The sequence below is a fragment of the Ochotona curzoniae genome, unplaced genomic scaffold (genome assembly GCF_017591425.1).
Source record: "Ochotona curzoniae isolate NIBS_2020 unplaced genomic scaffold, NIBS_Ocur_1.0 scaffold_2587, whole genome shotgun sequence".
In the NCBI taxonomy this organism is placed as follows: domain Eukaryota; kingdom Metazoa; phylum Chordata; class Mammalia; order Lagomorpha; family Ochotonidae; genus Ochotona; species Ochotona curzoniae.
The window spans coordinates 16,655,663-16,677,748 of record NW_024467096.1 but is presented as its reverse complement, the minus strand read 5'-3'; the positions used below and the strand labels follow the sequence as shown (position 1 = coordinate 16,677,748).

At 45.2% G+C, this 22,086-nt stretch overlaps 1 protein-coding gene across 1 annotated transcript; it reads left to right on the top strand.

Moving 5' to 3' along the window:
- Positions 1 to 8,301: 8,301 nt before the first annotated feature.
- LOC121171248 (nmrA-like family domain-containing protein 1) lies at positions 8,302 to 17,851 on the top strand. The gene is made up of 5 exons (XM_041002872.1): positions 8,302 to 8,392; positions 11,999 to 12,237; positions 13,060 to 13,309; positions 14,329 to 14,519; positions 17,223 to 17,851. The coding sequence occupies exons 1-5, from the start codon at positions 8,353 to 8,355 to the stop codon at positions 17,400 to 17,402; spliced, it is 900 nt and encodes a 299-aa protein (XP_040858806.1). The 5' UTR covers positions 8,302 to 8,352; the 3' UTR covers positions 17,403 to 17,851.
- Positions 17,852 to 22,086: the final 4,235 nt, after the last annotated feature.

The window sequence follows — 22,086 nt, the reverse complement described above, 5'->3', positions numbered from 1 at the left end:
TCATTGACTTTTCCAGCCAACACTTCCCATGGCTGTTCTTTTTTGTTTAGGAGCACAGGACTCAGCTGGGGAGGCAGCCTGAACTCTGAATGAATGGGCTAAGATTAATGGGCTCACAATTTTTCTACTTTTACTAGAGTTAAGGTGACGTGTCAGTCCAGAAAGGTGGTGTCCCCAAGCTGCCTGACATGAGCTCTGTTTAGGCAAATGTCAACCAGATGACCACAGCCCCTCTGCCTCATTTCCCTGGGTTTTCTCAGGATGTCCAGGGAATCCCAAAACAACTCTTTCTGCAACTTGTGGTCACCTTGCACATTAATAATTGAATACATCGTCTTCATTATGCTGGGGGCTTTTGCCAGGAAAAGCCAGTGCCACAACAGGTTATAATAAACAACAATGGGAATTGATTAGGAAGGTCAGGGCGTTGTGTGTCTGGAGACTTCAGTTCACAGAGTGCTGGTGCCAGAGGCCAGGGCTAAACTCTTGGCAATATTCCATGAATGGGCAAAATCAGCGATCAAGTCAAGGTCTGTTGGCAAGGGCTGGCAGTTGGGCCAAGGTCCAAGGCTGCAGAATTGTGTATTTTAGAGTATGCTTGAGAGGGCCCATAATGGTAGCTTAGCAGCTAAAGTCCTTGCCTCATATATGCCAGGAGCCAATATAGGTGTCGGTTCTAGTGCTGGCAGCCATGCTTACCATCCAGCTCCCTGTTTGTGACCTGGGAAAGCAGTCGAGGGCAGCCCAAGGTCCTAGCTCTCTGCATCTATGTGGGAGATCCAGAAAAAACTCCTCGCTCCTGGCTTTGGATCAGCACAGCTGCAGCTGTTGCAGCCACTTGGGGAGTGAATAAACAGATGGAAGGTTTTCCTCTCTGTCTCTCCTGCCCTCTGTATATCTGACTTTACAATAAAAATAAAATTTTTAAATCTTTAAAAATAGTATGCTTAAGACAGTCATGTACTGACTTCTGTACTTGGGTCACTCTTGTTTCCTGATAACCAAAAATTGGCTGTTTAACATCAACATGTCAAAGTTTGTTTATATCAATTCCTGAGATTGGACTTCCCAAGCAGTTCTAAAAGATTGAGGCAACAAGCCTTCTGGTTGGCCTCTCTTCCTTAGAGAAGGGGATGTCTCTCTGACCACCCACCTGTCACAATATTTATCTTACACCTGTCTGATTTCTGATTTTCTCAACTGCATGTTGCCTTCCTCTCCAAAGCTGTTATTGTCACTGCAGGCAGCAGAGGAACCTACCTGGTGGACACCCAGTGCTGAGTGTCAACTCCTACCTCTCTAGCACAAATACAGATATCACTTCTTCATACGTGGAGATGGCTAATGGCCTGAATTTTCACGGCTAATATCCTGTGTATAATGTTCTAGAAAATCTGACAAACGATGCCTCACACAATAAGATCCTTTGCATGGCTGACTGACTATAACATCCTTTACCAGTATAACCATCAAATATAGCATTAAGACAAACCTACAACTCAATGTGCATCACCTCTCCAGATGCCTCCTTTCTATAGCAGGTATGAAGTGTGTCTGGAACTTTCAACTGTGGTGATCCTGCAATACACACAGACCTTAAACATTCTAACAATTGTCTAAGAAGTGTCTTTACCATGTCCAAAAACAATGCTGTTTTAAATCCATCAAACTGGACAGGTACAAAGCCACATTCAATATTTTTCTTCAAGACCTGAAAAATCCAGGACCAGGATAAAAGATGTATGAAGGCTAGCACGTGAGCCTCTGGGGCTGAGTGGGCAACAGGCTCATGGGGGTCTGAGGATGAGGGTTTGCAGAGGTCTTGGGGAATAGCAGCAGCAGGGCCATGCAGCAACCTGGGACTTTACTTCCAGGCAAGCAGTGTGAACCTGGAGATTTCCCTACATGCTTGGTTCTGGGTGGGGTTGGGAGAGGGGAGAGAAGAGCCCTAGGTAGGCATGCTGGCATGGTATGCTGGGAAAGTGGGCTTGGAGGACTTTCAATGGTCTTGGATAAAGAATGGACAGAAGGGTAGGTCCCAGGCCAGCACACATGCCAGGAACTTGGGTCCCTAGTGGACAGACAGAACTCTACGCCACACACCACCCTACTGGAAGACTGGGTTTGTGAGGACTGGGCTGAGAACTCATGTTCTCCCTGATACAAGGACTGTGAATTTCTTAGGGAAGGGAGTAAAGGAATGTGTAGGAGGAGGGACCACTGAGGGAGTATGTTGCAAGTGAGGAAAGACTTTTAGAAGGCTTCCACCAACAAAGCCACTGTACTTGCAGGAAAACGAGGAGGCTGAGACGAAGCAATTTGAAGGGGAGAGTCCAGAGGATCTTTGTGGGTCAGATCAATGCACCCACCCATGTGGAAGACCTGAACTGGGCTAGTTAGCATTAACCACCACTGGCTAACACCTACTGGCACATATTAAACCTAGGGCTGGGGCGGGGGTGTCTACGTGTCAGGGCTATATCATAGCACCCAGCAGTGAGTGTCGGAACAGGGGACATGACACCAACCAGCAAGCAAGAGAACCAGGAGTGGGGACAGATTCTGTGGGCATACGTGGGTCCATCCCTGTCGAATGGCAATATCTGCCTGTTTTCTCAAGAGTTTGGGGTAGCGACTGACTCCATTAGGCATGACCATGTCACCTTCCAAAACTCACGGCTTTTGGAGTTGAGAGCAGGCAGTTCGAGGATACAGTATCAGTAGGCACACCCAAAAATTGAGTGTATGGAGGATCGGGCTGTAATATCCACCAGCTCATACAAAGGCTGGGCCAAGGCAGGGTGGGGGTATGAATAAGACCTAGTACCCACTGGCACATGTGAGATCTGGGTCTGGGAATAGGCCTGGTGGGGGAACTTGGCAAACTCCCTTGATGTGCCGTAAATCCCACTAGTGAGCATGTGATTCAGGACTTGGTGTTGGGCAGACCAGGAAAGGCAATTCCACCCATCTGCAAGGGTGAGGGCTGATTCTAGATGGAATGGACCAGGCAGGCCAGGGCAAACCTTAGCACACTGGCATGTGCAGGAGCCAGGAAGGAGCATGGGCCATGCTGGGTTAGAATATTACACCCACCAGTCTGCATGAGCCAGAAAAGTAGGCGGACTGGGCAGAGCTACACCCATCAGCCAGAGTTGGGATTGAGTGATGGCCAGGTCAGGCCATTTTATGGCATTTGATTGCAAAGGCAAAGATGGGAAAGGGCTATTTTTTGCTGAGTCAGAGCAACCACTGGCATACACAAGATCTATGGCTGGGAACAGGCCTGGTAGGGGAATTAAGGGGATGCCCCAGCTAAATTGTGGTTCATGCTGGTGAGCACAAGACCCAGAATAGGGGCAGCAATCTGGGTTGACATGACTGCAGTGTCCTGCAGTATAGGTGCGGACTGGGTCTAGGGCATGTCAGACTGGACTAGACTTAGGCACCTACTGATGCTCACAAGAGCCAGAGTATGTATAGGATAGGCTGGGGTAAGCCTCGGCACCCGCTGAATCATGCGAGAGCTGTGTCTAGGCATGGACCAGGTGTGGCTGGTCTGTAGCATCAATATTATGAGCCAAAATGGGTGTGGACCCATTGTGCCAGCCGCTGTTCTTGCCAGGACAGGAAGTTAGCCATGTCAGGCTGGGGCAAGTACCTACCAGTGTGTGTGAGATCAGCCACTGGGAGGACACCTCATAGAGGAACTTGGGGAACTCCTCTGTCAGGATGCAGTCCATGCAGGTGAGCACAAAAACCAAAGCTGTGAGCAGCCCAGAGCAGACCAAGCTACAGTACCTACTGGCATTCATGTGGGTCAGGTCTGGGTATGTACCAGGTTTGACCAGTCCATAACACCCACAGGCATATCTGAGAATCAGGTTGCTATTCAAGAAAGGCTAGATTGTGTCACAACACTAGCCAGTTCATGTAAGGGCTGGGACTGGGGTCTTACTGGGCTGGGCTTGGCTCAACACCTACTGGCAAATTCTTTTTTTTATTATTGTTTTATTTTATTTTTGATGATTAGGGTGCAAAAGGTCAAAGACTAGAGGGAAGTTGGTGAGACCATTGTTTCCACTGGGTTTTTTTTTTTTTTTTCATTTCTGTATCTGGGGAAAAGGGAAAGATAAGAGGAGAAGCCACACCCAGCATCCCAATCATCCCAGGGTCCCCAATTAGGGGCATGCATTGAGGGTCCTGCCCAGGTGGTTTCGGTAGTTCAACAGTTCTGAATTGCTGCCAATCTTACCATACCAATCACGAAGAAATCTCTCCAGAATCCATTGGCTGACATAGTTCACCTTAGAGTCTCCATTTGCCAGGTATTCACTGCCAATGCTTGGTGCAGATAGTTAATTTGTTCTGTCTGCTGTCCTCTGCTATGGTAGCAGGTGTCCTCTGCAAACTCCAGTGTACTGTCACATCCTCTGGATATGCTGTCTACTGCTTTGTCTTTTCCACTGAGGAGGCCCAGCTCTGACACATGCATTCCATGGTCAGATCACAGAGCCTGCGGTTCTCTCCATGGTTGGGGTTCTGAATCCAGCAATTCAGTTGGGAGGATCCTCAAGGAAACCTCATCTGAGGTAATCCCAAACAGGATATTCTTTTATTTTTTTTTTGAAATCTTAATAATAATGTATTGCTTATTTGCATAGTGTTGTATAATCTATATGCTATATATTTTATATAGAGATAAAATTATGTTAATAAACAAAGGTACTTTACAAAGTGTGGAAAAACTGTATAGAAAAGATAAACATTACACAGTTTCCATGAACTTTTTGAAGACCTCGCATTGGTTCACTAATTTTAACAACATATTTATTAATATGTTAATGGTTGGAAAACTAGATGTGTGAAATTTCTGTATTGTCTGGCGATTTCTTTTGTAAATTAAAAATTGATTTTCAACTAACAGTTTAGGGTGAGTACCTGACCTGGTAAGTCAAGATGCAGGTTGCAATGCTCACAGCCCACACTGGGATGTCAGGGTTCGAATTCTGACTGCTCTCAACTCCACCTTCCTGCTAACATGCACACTGGAGGGTGGCAAGTAATAACTTAGACACTTGGGTCTCTGTCTGGGTCTCAGCACTGGTCTCTGCACAGAAGCGAACTCAGTTTCTGTCTGTCCAGGTCTCTGCACAGAAGTGGACTCAGTTCCTGGCTAATAGCTTTGTCTCCAGCCTAAGGACATGGTGGGCACTTGGAGAATGAACTAGCAATCAGAAAAGCTGTCTATTTATCTGCTTTTCAAAAAAAATGTGCAGAAAATTTAACTTGAACTAAAATATGTATTCCATGGAAAACATTCAATATTTTTGCATATGTGTACGTAATTAAAATACATTCATTCTTTAACCCAGTAACACTATACTCGAATTTCCTCTAGTAAATAAAGATGGAAACAAAGCCACTGAAAAGAGATTATTTCAAAATAGCAATGCGGAGGAGTTTGAATGTTCCCAAAACAAAGACATGATAGGCAATAGAATTTAGAAATGTTCTTGGGAAATTGCAATTAAAAAATAAGCTTACCCTTGCTCAGAAATCTTTTGAAATCCAAAAGTGTACTAATGTATCCATTAGTGTATTAGTGATATATATTTTGTATAAACCTTGTGAGTATCTCCATATGTGTGAATTCAAATTTTGTACTCAAAATAAGCTTATCTTTTTTTAAACAACATTATAGAGTTAATTGGCATGGTATCGAGTGACCAATATGTTAGAGAATGCAAGTTCTTAACCACATCCTGTGACTACTTCATTGACATTGCAATTTTAGTTTATACACAACCAGCTGCTATACCCCTTAAAATGGTTATAGGGTATTATTCAGCTGTCTCGTGTCTATTTTCATTTTTATATTTAGCAGCTCATAGTATTGGAGCATGATTTTTACTGAACTTGGGGAATTTTAGGATAGTTCAAACAGGCTTATAACTCTAATAAGGCATATGTTAACGATTAGGGCACAGAACAGTTTTAGGAGGGATATAAAGAGAAATCTTCAATACCTTAGTGAGGAATAACTAATCTTTGTGTCCTACCTAGTAGCAAACAGGATATTCTTGTGTGTGTGTTTGCCAATAAATGGTCTGGCACAGTCTGTCACCCAAATCAGCCTACGCAACATTGGGAATTGCAATTTCTGTGTTAGTTCTGTCTCTAGCCCTGTCTTCCATCCAAACCAATGCATGTTGGAACCCAGCCCAATCCTGCCCACCACATATTCAGCCCTCACGCAAACCAGTGGGAGCTGCAGGCAGTCGGAACGACTCCCAATAACCGCCACCAGGCCCATTTCCTGCACTGGTCCCTGTGCTCGCAAATGTTGAGGTGAGATGGGCATCCTAGAATGGGTGACCTGGGGCAAACCAAGCTGAGCAGGACTACAACCCCTGTTGGCCTGCATCTGTACTAGGTTAACAGGAGAGCCAAACTGGGCTAAGCAACTGTATCGACTGGTGCATGTACGAGTAAGTGCAGGCTGGTTGGCCTTTGCCACAGCATCAGCTGGCAAGTACTGTGACTGGGGTCTACCTTGTCAAGCTAGACTGCAAAGCCACTGCATGGTGCTGGATCCAGGGCTGGGAGTGGGCCCAGTAGTGAGACTGTGGCTACCTCTCTGTTGGGCTGCAACTAACACCAGTGAGCATGAGAACCAAGGCTAGGCGTAGACCTAGCTAGGTAGACTACTGGCATGAGTGTGGGCTGGATAGTGGGGTCAGCTGAGCTGAGCTAGGCTTCGACACCCCTTGATGTATACAAGAGCTGAATGGGATGTGCGACAGACTGGAGCAGTCTGCTGCATATAGCAGCTAACACAGGAACCAGGGCTGGGGCAGGACTAGTGAGGGTTATTAGGAGACACTCTGACTAGGCTGTAATTCCTGCTGGTGTATGTGAAGACTGAGTGTGTAGTGGGCAGGGTTGGGCTGGGCCACAGCAACCATTGGTTTGCATAAGAGATGGGGTTAGAGACAGGATGGAGCCAACAATTGCAAGCACTGGTGTGTGTACATAGACTGATGTGGGTGACAGACAGAGCCAAATTCCAAACTGGCAAGCACACATAGGAGTCAGGTCTGAGATCATGTCAGACAGGATTTCTTTGGAGACCTCCCAGACTGAACAGCTGAAATTAGAACTTCAGCCATGGAGAGAATCACATTTGTCTGACCATGAAGTGCATATGTCAGAATTGGGACTCCTCAGGGGCTAACATGGAACACTGGATGGCATGCCAAAAGCAGATGGAGGATGTGGCAGTGTTTTGGGGTCTGCAGAAGACATCTGTTAGCATAGCAGAGACAGAGAGCAGAACAAATTGGACAACTACCCCAGCCAAGCATTGACAGCAATTATCTGGGCAAATGGAGACTCTAAGGTAAACTATGCCCACCAATGGACTCTGGAAGGGTTTTCTGATTCTTCGATTGGTGAGAGCAAAAGAATTTCAGAACTGTCAAAACCAGTTGTACCCTCAGAGACTTCTCCACATCAGGGACCCTGGGATGACATTAGGTGGTCATCTCTCATCGCCGGATACTGGGTATGATCTCTCCTCTTCTCTTCCCACTTCCACCCAGAACAGGAAAAAGATAATTTGCAAATGATGGTCTCATCCACTTTCCCTTAATCCTCAACCCTTCCAATCCTAATCAGTGCTCCACATAGGCATGCATCCTTCTCAATTATGTAAACAGCATCAAAAAATAAACCTTTAAAAATTTTATTTTCTGGTTTAAATCTGGTTATGAAAATCCTGGATGATACTTCCTCAAATTCAAATTCTTGCATACAAAAGGCACTCAATATGGGTTTTCTTTTTTCTTTTAAAATGTTTATTTTTTGTTTGAAAAGCATATCTAATGAGAGAAGGGAAAGTGGATAGTTAGAGATCTTTCATCTGGTGATTTACTCCCCAGATTGTGGCTAAGCCTGGACTGAGCTGAACTGAAGCCAGGAACCTGGAGGGTCTTCCAGGTCTCCCTTGTGGGTTGGGAGCCTAAGGACAAGAGGCATCCTCTGCTGATTTCTGAGGATGGGAAGTGGAGCAGCAGAGAGTAGAACTGTTACCCCTTTGGGATGCCAGTGTTGCAGACTCATGATTACCCTGTTGAGACACCATGTGGAATCAATGAAAGGACAAAGTATCATTTAGAAAACTGCAGAGTCACAATGACTACTCCAGCTGGCAGCTACAAGGCAATTTTATCACAAGGGCAATATCCAGGGTGTGGCTATCAGAGGCTCTTTATAATTCTCACGCAAGAAGCAAAGCTGTATTGCTGCTGATGTTGTTCTACTGAGGAAAGCTCTTCTTGGTCCAGAAACATGGCCAGCAAGAAAGTGATTGCTGTGTTTGGAGCAACAGGTAGGAAAATCTTTTCAAGTGCATGCCCACTCTGCTGTTCCTCCTGTCTTACTGTTTTTATCCTCAGAGCTTGAGAGTATGGCTTGAAGAAAATGCTTTGTATGGGGATTAGGAAACATCCTGAGTGCTTGAGTCATTGGCGCTGTGAGGGGCAGGGTGATTTGACTGTATTTCTCAGAAATTATCTCAGTGTCAACGCCACATCTCTCTCTAACAGGGGATGAATTGATTCAGCTGGTTTTCTTAAGTTCTGGAAAGACCGTATTCCAAGCAGTCTTATGTGCTCAATTTTTTTTTTAATTTGAAAGACAGATTTACAGAGAGACAAGGTGAGACAGAGGAAGGATTTCCTCTGCTGGTTCACTCATTAATGGCTGCAACAGCTCAAGCTGAACCAGTCCAAGCACAGGAACCAGGAGCACCTTCCAGGTCTCCTACAGAAGCAGAGGGACCCAAGGATTTGGGCAATATTTTTGCTGCTTTCCCAGGAAATTTAGCAGTGACCTGGATCAGATGTAGGAAAGTCATGACTCGAACCACTGCCAGTAAAGGATGAAGGCATTACAGATAATATCTACGGTTCACTCTGTTATTATGTATTCTATTATTTTTTCCAATTTGAACTTTCTTCTTCCCAAAGTATCTTCAGGACTGTTATACACTGATCAGTTATGGCCTTCCCTTTACTTCCTAGATCTATTAGATCTGCTAAATAAGTATATAGATAGATAGATTTTTATATAATAATGTCTAATATAATAAATAACTATATTACATCAATACACAATACATAATATAGTAATACAACACATTAATTAGTGTGTGATATATTATATATTGATTTAATATATATTTAACTATACTGATTTAACTATATATGCATATATATATAGTTCTCTTATAATTTGCAAGTCAGAGAAACAGAGAGAGATTTCCTACCTGTTTGTTCATTCCCCAGTAACCTACAACAGCCAGTGCTCTTCCGACCGAAATTAAGAGCTACGAATTCTGACCCAGCACAATAGCCTAGTGGCCAAAGTGTTTGTCTTGCACACGCTGGGACCCAGCATAGGCGCTGGTTCATATCCTGGCCACGCCACTTCCCATCCAGCTTCCTGCTTGTTCCTGGAAAAGCAGTGGAGGATGGCCCAAAGCCTTGGGATCCTGCACCCACATGGGAGACCTGGAAGAATCTCCAGGCTCCTGGCTTTGGATCAGCTCAGCTCCAGCTGTTGCAGTCACTTGGGAAGTGAATGAGCAGATGAAAATCTTCCTTTCTGTCTCTCCTCCTCTCTGTATAACTGATTTTCCCATAAAAATAATTTTTAAAAAAGAGGTGGGAATTCCATACAGGTCTCCCTTATGGGTGGCAGGAACCCAAGTACTTGGACCACCATTGATCACTGCCTCCCAGGATGTGTGTGAGCAGGAAGCTGTGTTCAGATACAGAGCAACACTCAAACCTAGGCGCTCTGATGTGGTATGCAGGCATCCCACTCAGCATATTCACCACTAAACCAAACACTTGATCCAGTACTAGGTTATATGCATTTGTGTTCACTACTTCACTTTCAGAACTGTTGACTGTAGAAGGACATTGTGACCCTAGAAGGTCAGCAAGCACAGGATTACAACTGATAGGATAACATTTGTATGAGAACAACTGGATGGATACCTTTTGTGTGACTAATTGGATATCGCTTGTATGAGAACAACTGAGTAGCATGTGAATGAGAACACTTGGTGGGATATACAAAACAAAAAAGTTCCAAACAAGGGTATGGAAACAATTGCTGGGTCTCGTACATAAGCTCAATGCCTCCTCCCTTATCCTATGTGACCCTCGATCTGTAAAAGTCTGATATGCCACTAATAAACTTTGGCTATTGACCATCAGTCAGAGTTCATGCGTGTTAATTTCAGGCTCTGTGCACCAAATACATCGCTGCAGGATGGCAAACAGTTGACATTTCATTTGATTTTCTTGTTTTTAAGGAGTAGATGAGTCACGGTCTTGGGAGAAATCCATCTTGGTATTCATAGCAATGCACGCGAAGGAGGATCTGTTCTGTAGCATGTGCTCTCCTGCAGTGTCCTTAGATTACACTGCACCTGCAGGCCTTGATGACCTCATAGTCCAGTGACTCTTACTCTTTGCTCCTGGTGTTTGCTATTTGCGTTTTTATCTCATGTTAGACCTAAAGGGCTGCACATCTCCAAAGCGCAGAGCTAAGTGGACATAGATTTCAGTGTTTCTACTCCATTCATTCACTCATCCATTCATTCAGCTGACAGGAGGCATTGAGAACCTCTACCATGCCAGGTAGTAGTCTGAGTCCATGATTGGGAAATACAGTATGAACAGTCTCTGTTTTTACCCAGTTCTTTGCTTTGCAAGGGCAGAAGTGCAAGGAAATAATTACAATAGTCATGATCGCGCTACCTCCACTAAAATTCCTCTGGTGAAATCATTGCTCTCAGTGCTTCAACATGGGAATCATTTTGGAGACACAGTCTTTGAAGAGGTGATGAGGTTAAATGACACCATTAGGGAGGATACTAATCCATTCAGGCTGGTTTCTATGAGAAGAGGACATTTGGCCTCAGGGGAATGCATGTGCTCACTAGCAAGAAGCTGGTGTCAGGAGCCAGAGCTGGGCCTTGAATCGGGTACTCCAATGTGAGACATGGATGTCCTAATGGAATCTAAACTCTTAGTCCAAATCTACACCCCATCCCACATGTCTCCTCCAGGAGTTAGCATCCTGTGTCATCCTCAGTGTTTTGAAACTGGAAGAGATTAAGATGTAGGGCTTAATTTATTTCTCACTGTCTCAAGCACTCAGTGACCCCCCCAATCAGAAAGCTCAGAAATTATCGTCTTCTTTGATCATTTCTACATGCAATGGAATACCCCTTGCCCTCCTCATTATTTTCTCACCTGCTTTGTATTTCTTTATGTTTTTCAATTAATTCTAGAACAATTCTTGATTATATTGTGAAGCTATTTCTGCTATAACATTGACCAATTTTGAAAACGCTTTTTTCTTGGGAGCATATGAGATTCCTTTCAATTTTCAGTTTGGAATTAAGAACCAGCATCAGGTGGTGCTAGAACTTGCACCTGCTGAGATCTGCACACAGGGAATGCACAGGCACAATCACATCATGAGGCATCAAGCCAAACGAGGCCAGCCAGGCCAAACTGGAACTCAAAAAGCCAATGGTCTCATGATAACCACCCTGTAATGGCTCGTTAGTCCAATTGCATGACTTAAATGCTTTGTAAGAGACTCAACTCTTAGACACAATAATTGCATGAAGTCTTTGCCTTTAAATCATCAACAGATAACTTATAACATCAGTTATCAGAGTTAACACATCTGTGTGTGACAAGGGAACTCAACACATAGCATTCAGCTACAGTACATCTGAAGAGGCTTTAAGAAGCCAGTGTGAATGCCGTGGGCTTCCTAAAGAACCAGGAAGCACCTCCTGAAGGAGATGCCACTCTAGGTCTGTTCTGAATCAGGGGCCTTTGTGCAAAGTCCCCTAGTAAATATTCCTCCTGATAATCCCTATGTTTCTTTCCTCCCTCACCTGCAGGTGCTCAGGGGGGCCCTGTGGTCAGGGCACTTTTGGATGCCAAACATTTTGCAGTGAGGGCATTGACCAGAGACGTGACTAAACCCAGTGCCCTGGCGCTCAAGGATCTTGGTGCTGAGGTGGTGAAATGTGATCTGGATGATGAAGCATCTTTAGTGGCAGCTTTAAAAGGTGTCTATGGAGCCTTCCTGGTGACCAACTTTTGGGAATATCTCGACCAAGAGAGGGAAGTGCGTCAGGTGAGCAGCTGTTTGTGTCCTCCTGCCCCTTCGAGCCTGCTGTGCCTGGAATGTGTTCCCTAGGTGTGCAGGTGCTCAAGATCATCCTCATTGTGAAATGTGAAGATGGTGGAAGCTTAGCCTAGCTCTGGTGATGGTAGCTGGGCTTTGGAAGTTGAGGAGGGTTAGGGAAGGCATGAGGATGGAGCCTCTGTTGGCTCCTGGTGCTTTGTCAGAAGGAAAGACCCCAGAGAACCCCATGTGCTCCCAGTGTGTTGCTGGGTAATGTGTGACTGCACCCTGGATCCCTGCCAGCAGGAGGGTGTCACTAGATGCAGGCTTTAGAGCATCCAGGAGTAGGAGCTCACTAAACCTCTTTGTAAAGTTCTCTACTTTCAGGTATTTCATCATAGCAACAAAATTAATTCCGCAGCACCCTTTCCTGATACTATCTCTAGTACCTCTGCGCTAACTGAATGGGACAAGCCCTCAGTCTGGGCAAAAATTGGAACCTCTTCCACAGCAAAACTCTGCTAGTTCCAAAATATGTATATGTTAGATAATTCCTTAAAGCACATTTCATTGTGAGAATAACGCTATGTGGCACACATCCAAAATTCAAGACCTGAGATATTCCTCCGATTTAATTATAAACATTGTAGGGGATGTTGGAGGTGGGATTTGTGGCCTCTCAGAATATAACCTGATATATTTTAAAGTCAGATATGCCTACTCTGCATGTGGATTCAGATAATGAGAAAGGGAGGAAGCAGGGCCCATTATTGACCTTATGGTTTGTATGCAAAGCAGATTTCACACAAAGGTTTCTCTTTGTTCTCCCAGGGGAAGCTGATGGCAGATGTGGCCAAGCGCCTTGGTCTGAAGCATGTGGTGTTCAGCAGCCTGGAGTACATCCATAAGCTATCCGGGGGAAAATTGACCGTGCCCCACTTTGATGGCAAAGGAATAATGGAGGAATACTTCAGGTCCATTGGAGTCCCCATGACCAGCGTCCGCGTGCCATCTTACTTTGAGAATTTTCATGGTGGTTTGAAACCTGCCAAAGCCTCTGATGGAGATTACTACACCTTGGGTAAGTGGGAGGTTGCAAGGAAAGTCAACCAGACACCTGCTGCTCTCCCTCCCAACTCTCTTCTTCCTTCTTCTCTCCCTCTTCCCCTTCATGCACACAATATTCAAGTGGCTCTTATGGGCTCAGCTCTGTGGGAAGCACTAAGGAGATTAGTAGATTACTCAGGTACCCTCTCACAGGTGGTTTCACTTAAAAAGTGGAGAACTTCATAAAGACCCAAACTACAGAGGGTTGCATGTTCAGGCATTCACACGTTGACTTGTGCAAGTTGTCAGCCAGGAGTCAGTTTTAGTTAACTCTGGATAAAATGACCTCTAGGGACTTCTGGCCGTTCTACTTGACTTTCTTGGGCAACACAAAGGAATGTTTTCTCCTCCTGTGCTGGGTCTCCTGTTCAGAATCAGAACATCGAGGTGGCGCTGCTTTGACACGAAGCTTGTTGCTCTAGGTAGCAGTTGAGCCCTGGGAAACACTGGGAGATGACTTTGTTCTCATCCAAGCCAAGGATGCTTGTGGTGCAGACCTTTGTGGTAGCGGTGACATGGTGCGAAGTGTTCATGTTCAAGACATAAGGTGAATAGGATTCCACGAGAAATGTATTAGTACATTTGGAGGTTAACTGTAAAATTGTTGATTTGAAAAACTGCAAAGAGCCGCTAGTTCCCGAGATGGAGAGGCTTACAGGGAGAGTTGCTTATCAAGGTTGTAGGAGTTATGCATGGAATGCTGGAGGTTCAGACGCCTATGAAACATCTTGGTAAGGATGCTGAGTAAGAAGCCGGACACGTTAAGCAGAATGTAAAATAAGCCCTACTGTGCACTCAGCAGTTCTGTAGCCAAGGGCTGTTCTTTGTAGCCAATACCAGAGGCCATGGGGTGTTCTGCAAATCCTTCTTACATACATTCATATTCCCATGGCTGCCTCCCACTCTATGCGGAGTTGGTTGAATACTTTCAGGCTTGGGGAGGTAACATGGTAAACAGTTTTAAACTCGCTTTTTTTTATTTTTTCAAACTAGCGCTGCCCATGGGGGATAAACCACTGCCTGGCATCTCCGTTGCTGACATTGGAGTCATCGTCTCTAACATCTTTAATTCCCCAGAGGAGTTCATCGGCAAGGCCATGAACCTCGGTGCAGAAGCACTAACAATGCAGCAATATGCTGAGATTTTATCCAAGGGTTTGGGGAAAGATATCCGAGATTCAAAGGTGAGTTCTTAGGAAACATCACAGGATCACAGAGAAGCCTGTGTGCTAACATTCTTGTCAACTTATAAGTTCTTATAGGATTTTGGTTGAGGTCACACAGGGTTGGGCATAGCCTCTTAGAACAAACTTGAAGAGGATTCCAATTCCACAAGTCTGTCTGTCTTGATTGATGTGGCTGAAGCCCTAGCATGGAGCTTTATTCTTTTGTCTTAAGGGTGCACAGAATGGTTCATGCTGGTCTTAGGAAGGAAGTTGACTTGAAGATACCACTCCCCTTCTCCAATGGGAAAAGGCTTAGTTGCTATGCTAATTTGGGAGGACGCAGCCTGCCACAATGTGGCGCTCTGTGACTCGCAGTCTGAGATCCTCCACCTCCCTGGGCCTCCATTTCTGCCTCAGGGAAGGCAGGGCCAGAACACAAGGCCATCATCAGGAACTCTGCTCTAGCTGAGAGGATGTGTCTGACCCTGGCAGAGCATGGCTCTCACAGTGAGACTCAACAGCATGTGTTCTCTGTGCTGAAAATGTGCAGCCCAGGAATTCCCTGCTTTCCTGAGATATGCGAGTTATCAGAGCTACCAAAGTGACCTACAGTCCCTCAAACTCATCCTCCATGTTTCCCCCACAGAACCTTCTATTGACAAACTCACTAAGCTTCTAACTTGTTATCTGCCAAAAGCACAAATGCTTAGTGTTGACAATAAGGAAAGGTAAAAACAAATTCCACCCTGCTCAATTTCATACAAGGATAGAGATGCCATGATTTTCCCACTATAAATACATACATAGAAATATTTCATGTTAACACTACATGTTCCATTTCATATATGACCCTATAATTTAATTTATATTGATTGTACATTTTTTCTGGTTTGTACATTTCTTCAGAAACAATAATTTCATTTGATTTTCTTAACATGGACCACCATTCATTGCACTTCAAGTTTCTGTTATAAAATATCTGAAGCAATATAGAAAAGATAAAATACATTCATTTTAATAAATGTATAATATTCTTAAGGACTAGGTACCACAGTTTGCCATTCCCCTATTGATCGATATGTAGCTTCTTCATTTTTCACTATTCTAAATGGCATGTGACAAGCATCATTTTACATAAGTTGTTTGTGTCTGTCACATTAAAATTCATTTTCTACGTTGAGAGTAAAGGAAGTTGAGAGAGAAAAAGAGGGATGGATGAAGAAGGAGAGAGAAGGAGGGACAGCAAGATGGAGAGAAAGCAGGAGCTCCCATCTCCTGGTTCAATCCTCAATTGTTCCAACTGTTGGCACTGAGCCAGACTCCAGCCTGGAACTCAAAGGTCGCCCGAGTCAACGGTGGGAGTCCAGGTACATGGGCCAGCACAGCTCCCTCAGGCCAGGGCCCACGCTGACAGGAAGCTGGACCAGGAGGCAGAGACAGAAACTGAATCCAGGTCATGTCACGTGTGATGCAGGTGTCTTAGGCCCTGGTAGGAATACCTGTCTCCACTCTCACACCTTTGTTAGGACCATGTTTCTAAGGTCAGAATATCGCTGAGGGATAAGGAGATGATATAGGATCAGAACAAAGTAGTTTTTGATTACTTGAGGGAAAGTTAGTGATGTAGTTAGTGTCTGAAGGGATTCAGTGGTAGATATGATGGACAGTGACAAGACAGGTTAGGGAGTGTTCGTTGACCTATCTGAGAGAAGCCTGAAGACAACAGAGACAAGAAGGTTAGTGAGGATGTGTGAGGCATCACTCTGCTGAAGAGGAGGGAGCAGACCAGAGATGGGGTATGTGGTGTGTGCACTGCATGGAGTGTCAGGACAGCACAACATCCCAGAATGCTGCCAGGGGCATGCTGTTGCATCCACAACCAACCACAAAAACAGAACATTACACTTAGCACAAATTTTATTACAGGGAGATGTAAGGCGCCAGCCATTAACAAAGTCAGGCCCTGAACAGAACCTTCAGAGGGTTTTCATAGGAGCAGTTTATAAAAGCTTGTTGTGGCTAGACAGCCTGTGCCTGGCTCTTCTCTGGTCTAGTAGTCAAGACAACCAACCTTAGACCTTGAAGCCACCTGTGGGATAACCAAACTCAGACCTTGATTCCTGGGAACTGAGAACTACCTGTGCTGAAGGTCGTGTAGACAGCTAAGCCTGAGAGACCATACAGGCTCACATAGTTTAATAGCCAAGCAATCAAAGCAGAAGTTAGAAAAGTGAAAATTATAGCAATTAGCAACGAACCATGTTAACTCCTTTTTGTTTTCAACACTACAACCCCAAGAGGGAATGCAGAGATGCTCTTGACCAAAAAAAGGTGAAACTCCAGGGTACCTTATCTCAAACACCTGAAGCTGGAAGCAACGTTGCTTCTTGAATCCTGAAAGTTTCTCACTAGGTACAGATTCCACATATATGACATGACATCACCAGCAGCGCCTAGAGCAAGAATCTGTCATCAAGGATGTGACTGGTTCCTATAAATGAGATCAATGAAGACCAAAAATAGCTTCATATGGCTCAGATTGACATCAGATGTGACTGGAGAAGTCAGTTTGCTGCCCCACGGCTTCTGAGGACAGGACTTTGCATTTTGGAGTTAGGTGTGACAGCTGTGGACTTGTGTCATTATCAAAGTAAAGGAATATCTTTTCAGAATTGTTTTGAATGTGGATTCTAACATTCCCTTGCTGTTTGCTCTGAACAGATCACTCCAGAAGCTTACGAGAAGCTGAACATCCCTCAAGCGAAGGGGATAGCCAACATGTGTCGTTACTGGCAGAAGAACCCAGAACGCGATGTCGAGCTCACCTACCGACTAAACCCCAAAGTCAGAAGCTTCCAACAGTTTGTCTCTGAGAGCGTGAAGGCCTTCAAGGACATCTAGAAGACCCGCTGTTCGCCTGGGTTCCCCATCCATTCTGCATTCTCTCCTACACTGTTCCTCTCCATCTCCACACAACAGAAAGCTTACAATACCATCATCTGTAAAATCTGTAGCCCTCCCTGTGGTAGGAAATGCTGCACTAGAGACCTGGGACAGTGATTTGACTCAAGAAGTTTTCAGCCATTGATATGTTCATCTGTTAGGGGACACAGGAAGCCTCAAACCGATGTCACCTTTTGTAGCTCTCTGTCCCTCTATGTCTCTCTCTCTAGCCCAGTGATCAGTCACTTCCCAAGGCTCTGGTTTGGGAGGATGCTGGAGCTCCTTCCTAACACAACATGAACCCACTCATCAGCTTTCTTCTGTGGGAGTGAGTTCAAGACCCAGGGAGCTCCTTTTTCTCAGTTAACTTATCATTTGAATCTTTACAAAAATAAACATTGATGTGGAGATTATTTTTTCTACTTGGAGTTCAATGAACAGACATGAAGCTTTGGAATCTTCCAAATTCAGTTTTGCTGCAAAGGTTGGAAATGTGTTCTGTGATTCACTCAGTCAATCATCAATGCAGTCATTCAGTACTTATGGAGTACTTATGCCTCTCTAAATAAGACTCTTTGTTTGGTGAACTGACCTCACTTTGGTGCATCTTTGCTGTCACACCCTTCAAATACACCTTTAAGACAAATCTCCTATTCAATGTACATCACCTGAGGAGGCAAGGTATCAGAATCAGGTGAGGACATGTTAAAACTGACAGAGAAGCGTTAGCAAAGGAAAAGCAGAGAGGGTGAGATGCTGGCTAATAGAAGTGGGCAGGCCATCAGCAGAGACACTTGTAAATCCATTGACGTGGGGAAGCGGCAGTAATAGTGTTGAGGTGCTGCAGCAGATACCCCAATGGTGATAGGAGTGCCATAGACACAACTGTGAGAAAAGGAGACCACCTGGGATTCAGGAGGTGAGTCAAGTCATAGATTCGCAGGTTCCACTGATTTTTTTTAAATCAAATCATGAACTAAAACAGAACAGTGGAGACCCTGCAGAAGCAATGGGAGAGGGAGTGCTGTTTGCTGCCCAAATCCCTATAATTCTGAGTGGCACATTGGGCACCATTTTGATTATGGCAGCAAAGCTTCTATGAATGGCGGGCTTGTTGAGCGTGGGAGTGCAGCTCTGCAGAGGACCAAGGGGAATGGGTCAGTTGGGGTATGTGAGGACCTGGAGGCTAGCTCCTAGGCAGATGGAATGAGCCTGGTGATTTCCCTCACATGCTGCATCCCAGGTAGGATGAAGAGGCGGTGGGGAAGGGCCCTAGGTTAGCATGCAGACATGGTGTGCTGGTGGATCCTGCTTGGAGAACTTTGAATGGGCTTAGATATTTTTGTGGAAGAGGGAGTAATTTCCCAGGTCAGCACATGTGCCAGGAGCCTGGGATGTGAGTAAGTGGCCAGAGCTCCAGGCCAGCATACCACCCTACTGGAAGATTGGGATTCAGAAGACTAGACTTGGGAACCTATGCACTACTGGGCACAGGAACTATGGATTGCTCAGTGAAGGGCAGAAGGGGATGTGTGGGAGATAAGGCCACTGAGGGAGTATGTTGCAGGTGAGTGAATTCTGAAAGGTTTCCATTGACAAGGCCAATGTACTTGCAGGTAAGCAAAGGAGCTAAGACCCAGTAGTTTTGAGGATGGAAGCTGGAGGACCATACTGAGTCACACTGATGTATATGCCACCCAGGAGACCTGGGCTGGGCTAGTTAGCATTGACCACCAACAACCCCACCCACTGGCACACAGTAAAGTTAAGGCTGGGAGCCTACCTGGTATGACTAGATCACAGTACTCCCCAGGGATTGTCAGAACAGGGGACAGGTAATGTTAGGCTGGGCCATGACACTAACCAGCATGTGAGAGCACCAGGTCTGGAGGCAGATTCTATGGGGGATATGTGGGCTTACCCCTGTGGAGCTTCAACATCCACTGGTTTGCTCAAGAACTGGAGCTAGTGAAGGGCTGAGCTAGGCATGACCATGGAACTCTCTCACATTCATGGGTACAAGGATTGGGAACAAGCCAAATAGATTGAGGCTGTATCACCCGCTGATGCACATAAGAATATGGTGTTGGGTGGACAGGGCCACAACATCTACCAGCAATACTTATTGCATTGGTACACAGCTCTTTGTTTGCAGTCAGTTTTACCACTCTCTCCAGCCAAGTTCCAGGTCTGGGTTCTTCTGTTAGATTTCCACCATAGTCTCCACAGCCCCAGCTCCTGGCTCACTACTCTCCACCTCCTGTGATACCATGCTGAGGCTGCACTGTTGTCTGTACAACACTTCTCTCACTTCTGGTTGGAGCAGACACCAGGATTAGGGAGACACCAGGTGTCCTATATAGTTCAGTTGTTTATGGTGCTGATCTTGCCAGAACCTGTTGGCCATTAGGTATAAGGAACACCCAGACCTATTTTGACCCATATGATGCCATAGTCGGTATTATTTTCCTGTGAGACTACTGCAATGCACTGAGCTCAGTGTGTTTCCTCCCAACCCAGTGCATGCACAGGTCACTGTTGTTCCTGCATTCTTAAAGCCTTTGCCACATCGTAAGAAATTGTGCCTGATGTGCCACTACTACAGTTCTTGATCTGTTGGCTGTCAGGTCTGAGGGCTACCCAGATCTATCTTGGGTGGAACCTGTAGGATGCCATGTTGTTGCAGTTCACTGAGCCAGAAATAAGTTCACTTCCACCTCAGTCCATGCACAGTACTATCCATAACCCTTGCCTCCTTAAACAAAATGACGTCCAATACGGCTCTAGGAGGCGGACTGCGTTGTGAAATCCACTCTGTTCACGCGCTGCCCATCTGGGACCTGCCCTCTGTCTCTGCTCCTGGTCAAATCAAACAAAGCAGCAGGATGGGCAGTTCTTTCTCTGTGTTCACTGCCTGAGCTCCCAGTGAAAGTCCCTTCCCAGCTGGTTGCTGGTGTAGTTCTCGCTGTCTGTGTAATTCGGATTGCCACACGCTAAATGCCTCTGGGGTATCAGTCACTGCAACACCACACCGTGTGTCTGCTGCTTTCCTGTGTCTGTCAGTCTCTAGGTACCCCTCTGCTATTGTTCTGTCCTTTCCTATTTCCTGGAATGTGTTCTCTTTGCTTCACACTGGCTAATGTTTCTCCGTCTGTTTAAACATGTCCTTACCCTATTCTGCCATCTTGATTCTCCTGAAACTGTTAACAATATTTTGACAATAGGATGCTGGACTCTCCACCATTGTCCATGCCTGCAATGATGGACATATGACTGTTTATAAAAAACTATACAATAGTGACAATATAGGGGAACTCGGAGTGGGGGTAGCAAAAAAGTAAGGTCATTTCAACCACCAAACTCTGTGTTAAATGCTCCTCTGAACTTGTTGAACGCAACACCAAGATCAAAGCTTCCTTCACACTCCTAGGTCAGATCAACTCCTGGGGTCTGGTGGTCCTGCAAGACACAATACAGGTATGCTAACTGCTGCCTGATGAGTGTCTTAACCGTGCCCATAAAGAATGCTATTTTGGGATCATCAAGGCAGACGGTACAAAGCTGTATTCAATGTTCTTAGCCAAGAACTAACAACTCCATGACCAGGCTAAATAAGGTGGGAATTATAACACCTGGTCATGGTAATCCTGGCTGATACTCCCTTCTTGATCCAGCAAACTCCATACTCTTACTGCTTCTCTTTGGACCACATGTCTATCTTTGAAGTCCTCATGCATTTTGCCTCTAATGGAATACAAGCTGTTCAGGATCAACATACCAATGGTGATGAGGCAGGGCTTCCAGCTCATCCCATAAGATCATAGGAACAGCCCTCTGAACTACACACGACAATGTTTACCCAGGTCACCTTCAAACAAGATGAATATGCACAACCCATTATACAAAAGATGAATATGCACAACCCATTATACAAAAGATGAATATGCACAACCCATTGGAAACTCATGCCAGCTTGAAGAAGCCTCACACTACAGATCTCCAACCTGGCTACCACCATAGGATTACAGAAAACTTGTCTTGATATGGAATGTTAGGTAGGAAGGTGGACACTAGCCTATGTGTGTGAGAGGGGATGAAGAAAATAAACAGGGTGATTTTGTGTAGTTAAATGTGGGGAGGATGGGAGAGACCATTGAAGAGGGCCTTGAGAGCAGCCCAATATTTATGCATCAAAAGTCCAGGCTAATCTGCGTACAGTGTCCAAAGGGCACCAACTGTAGTACCAGCTGCTCCACTCAGATCCAGCAAATGAGCTGGGGAAGCAGCAGATGGTTGGTTCAAGCTCTTGGGCTCTGCACCCATGTGGAAGGCCCAGAAGATGCCTTCAGATCCCAGCTATGGACAGACCCAGCTCCATCCATTGTGGTCATTTGAGGATTGAAACAGAAGATAGAAGATCTCTCTTTCTCCTTTTCTGTGCCACTCCCCCTCTGTAACTCAGACTTTTAAGTAAAATTATAAAAATCTACTCTTTCTTAAAGGTTTTGTCCATTTCCAATGGACTTATAAGAGTTCTAGGTTCCCTTCTGAAATCCCAGGGGAATGTTCTAGAAGCTGTGACAGGATGTCTATTTTGTGCAGCAACACTGTGCTGATAAAGCCCCAAGAGAAATTTAAAAAT

Coding starts and splice junctions, on each gene's coding strand:
- LOC121171248 (XM_041002872.1), top strand. CDS start 8,353: ATGGCCAGCAAGAAAGTGATTGCTGTGTTTGGAGCAACAG. Junction 8,393..11,998: donor TGCTGTGTTTGGAGCAACAG/GTAGGAAAATCT, acceptor CCTCACCTGCAG/GTGCTCAGGGGGGCCCTGTG. Junction 12,238..13,059: donor AAGAGAGGGAAGTGCGTCAG/GTGAGCAGCTGT, acceptor TTGTTCTCCCAG/GGGAAGCTGATGGCAGATGT.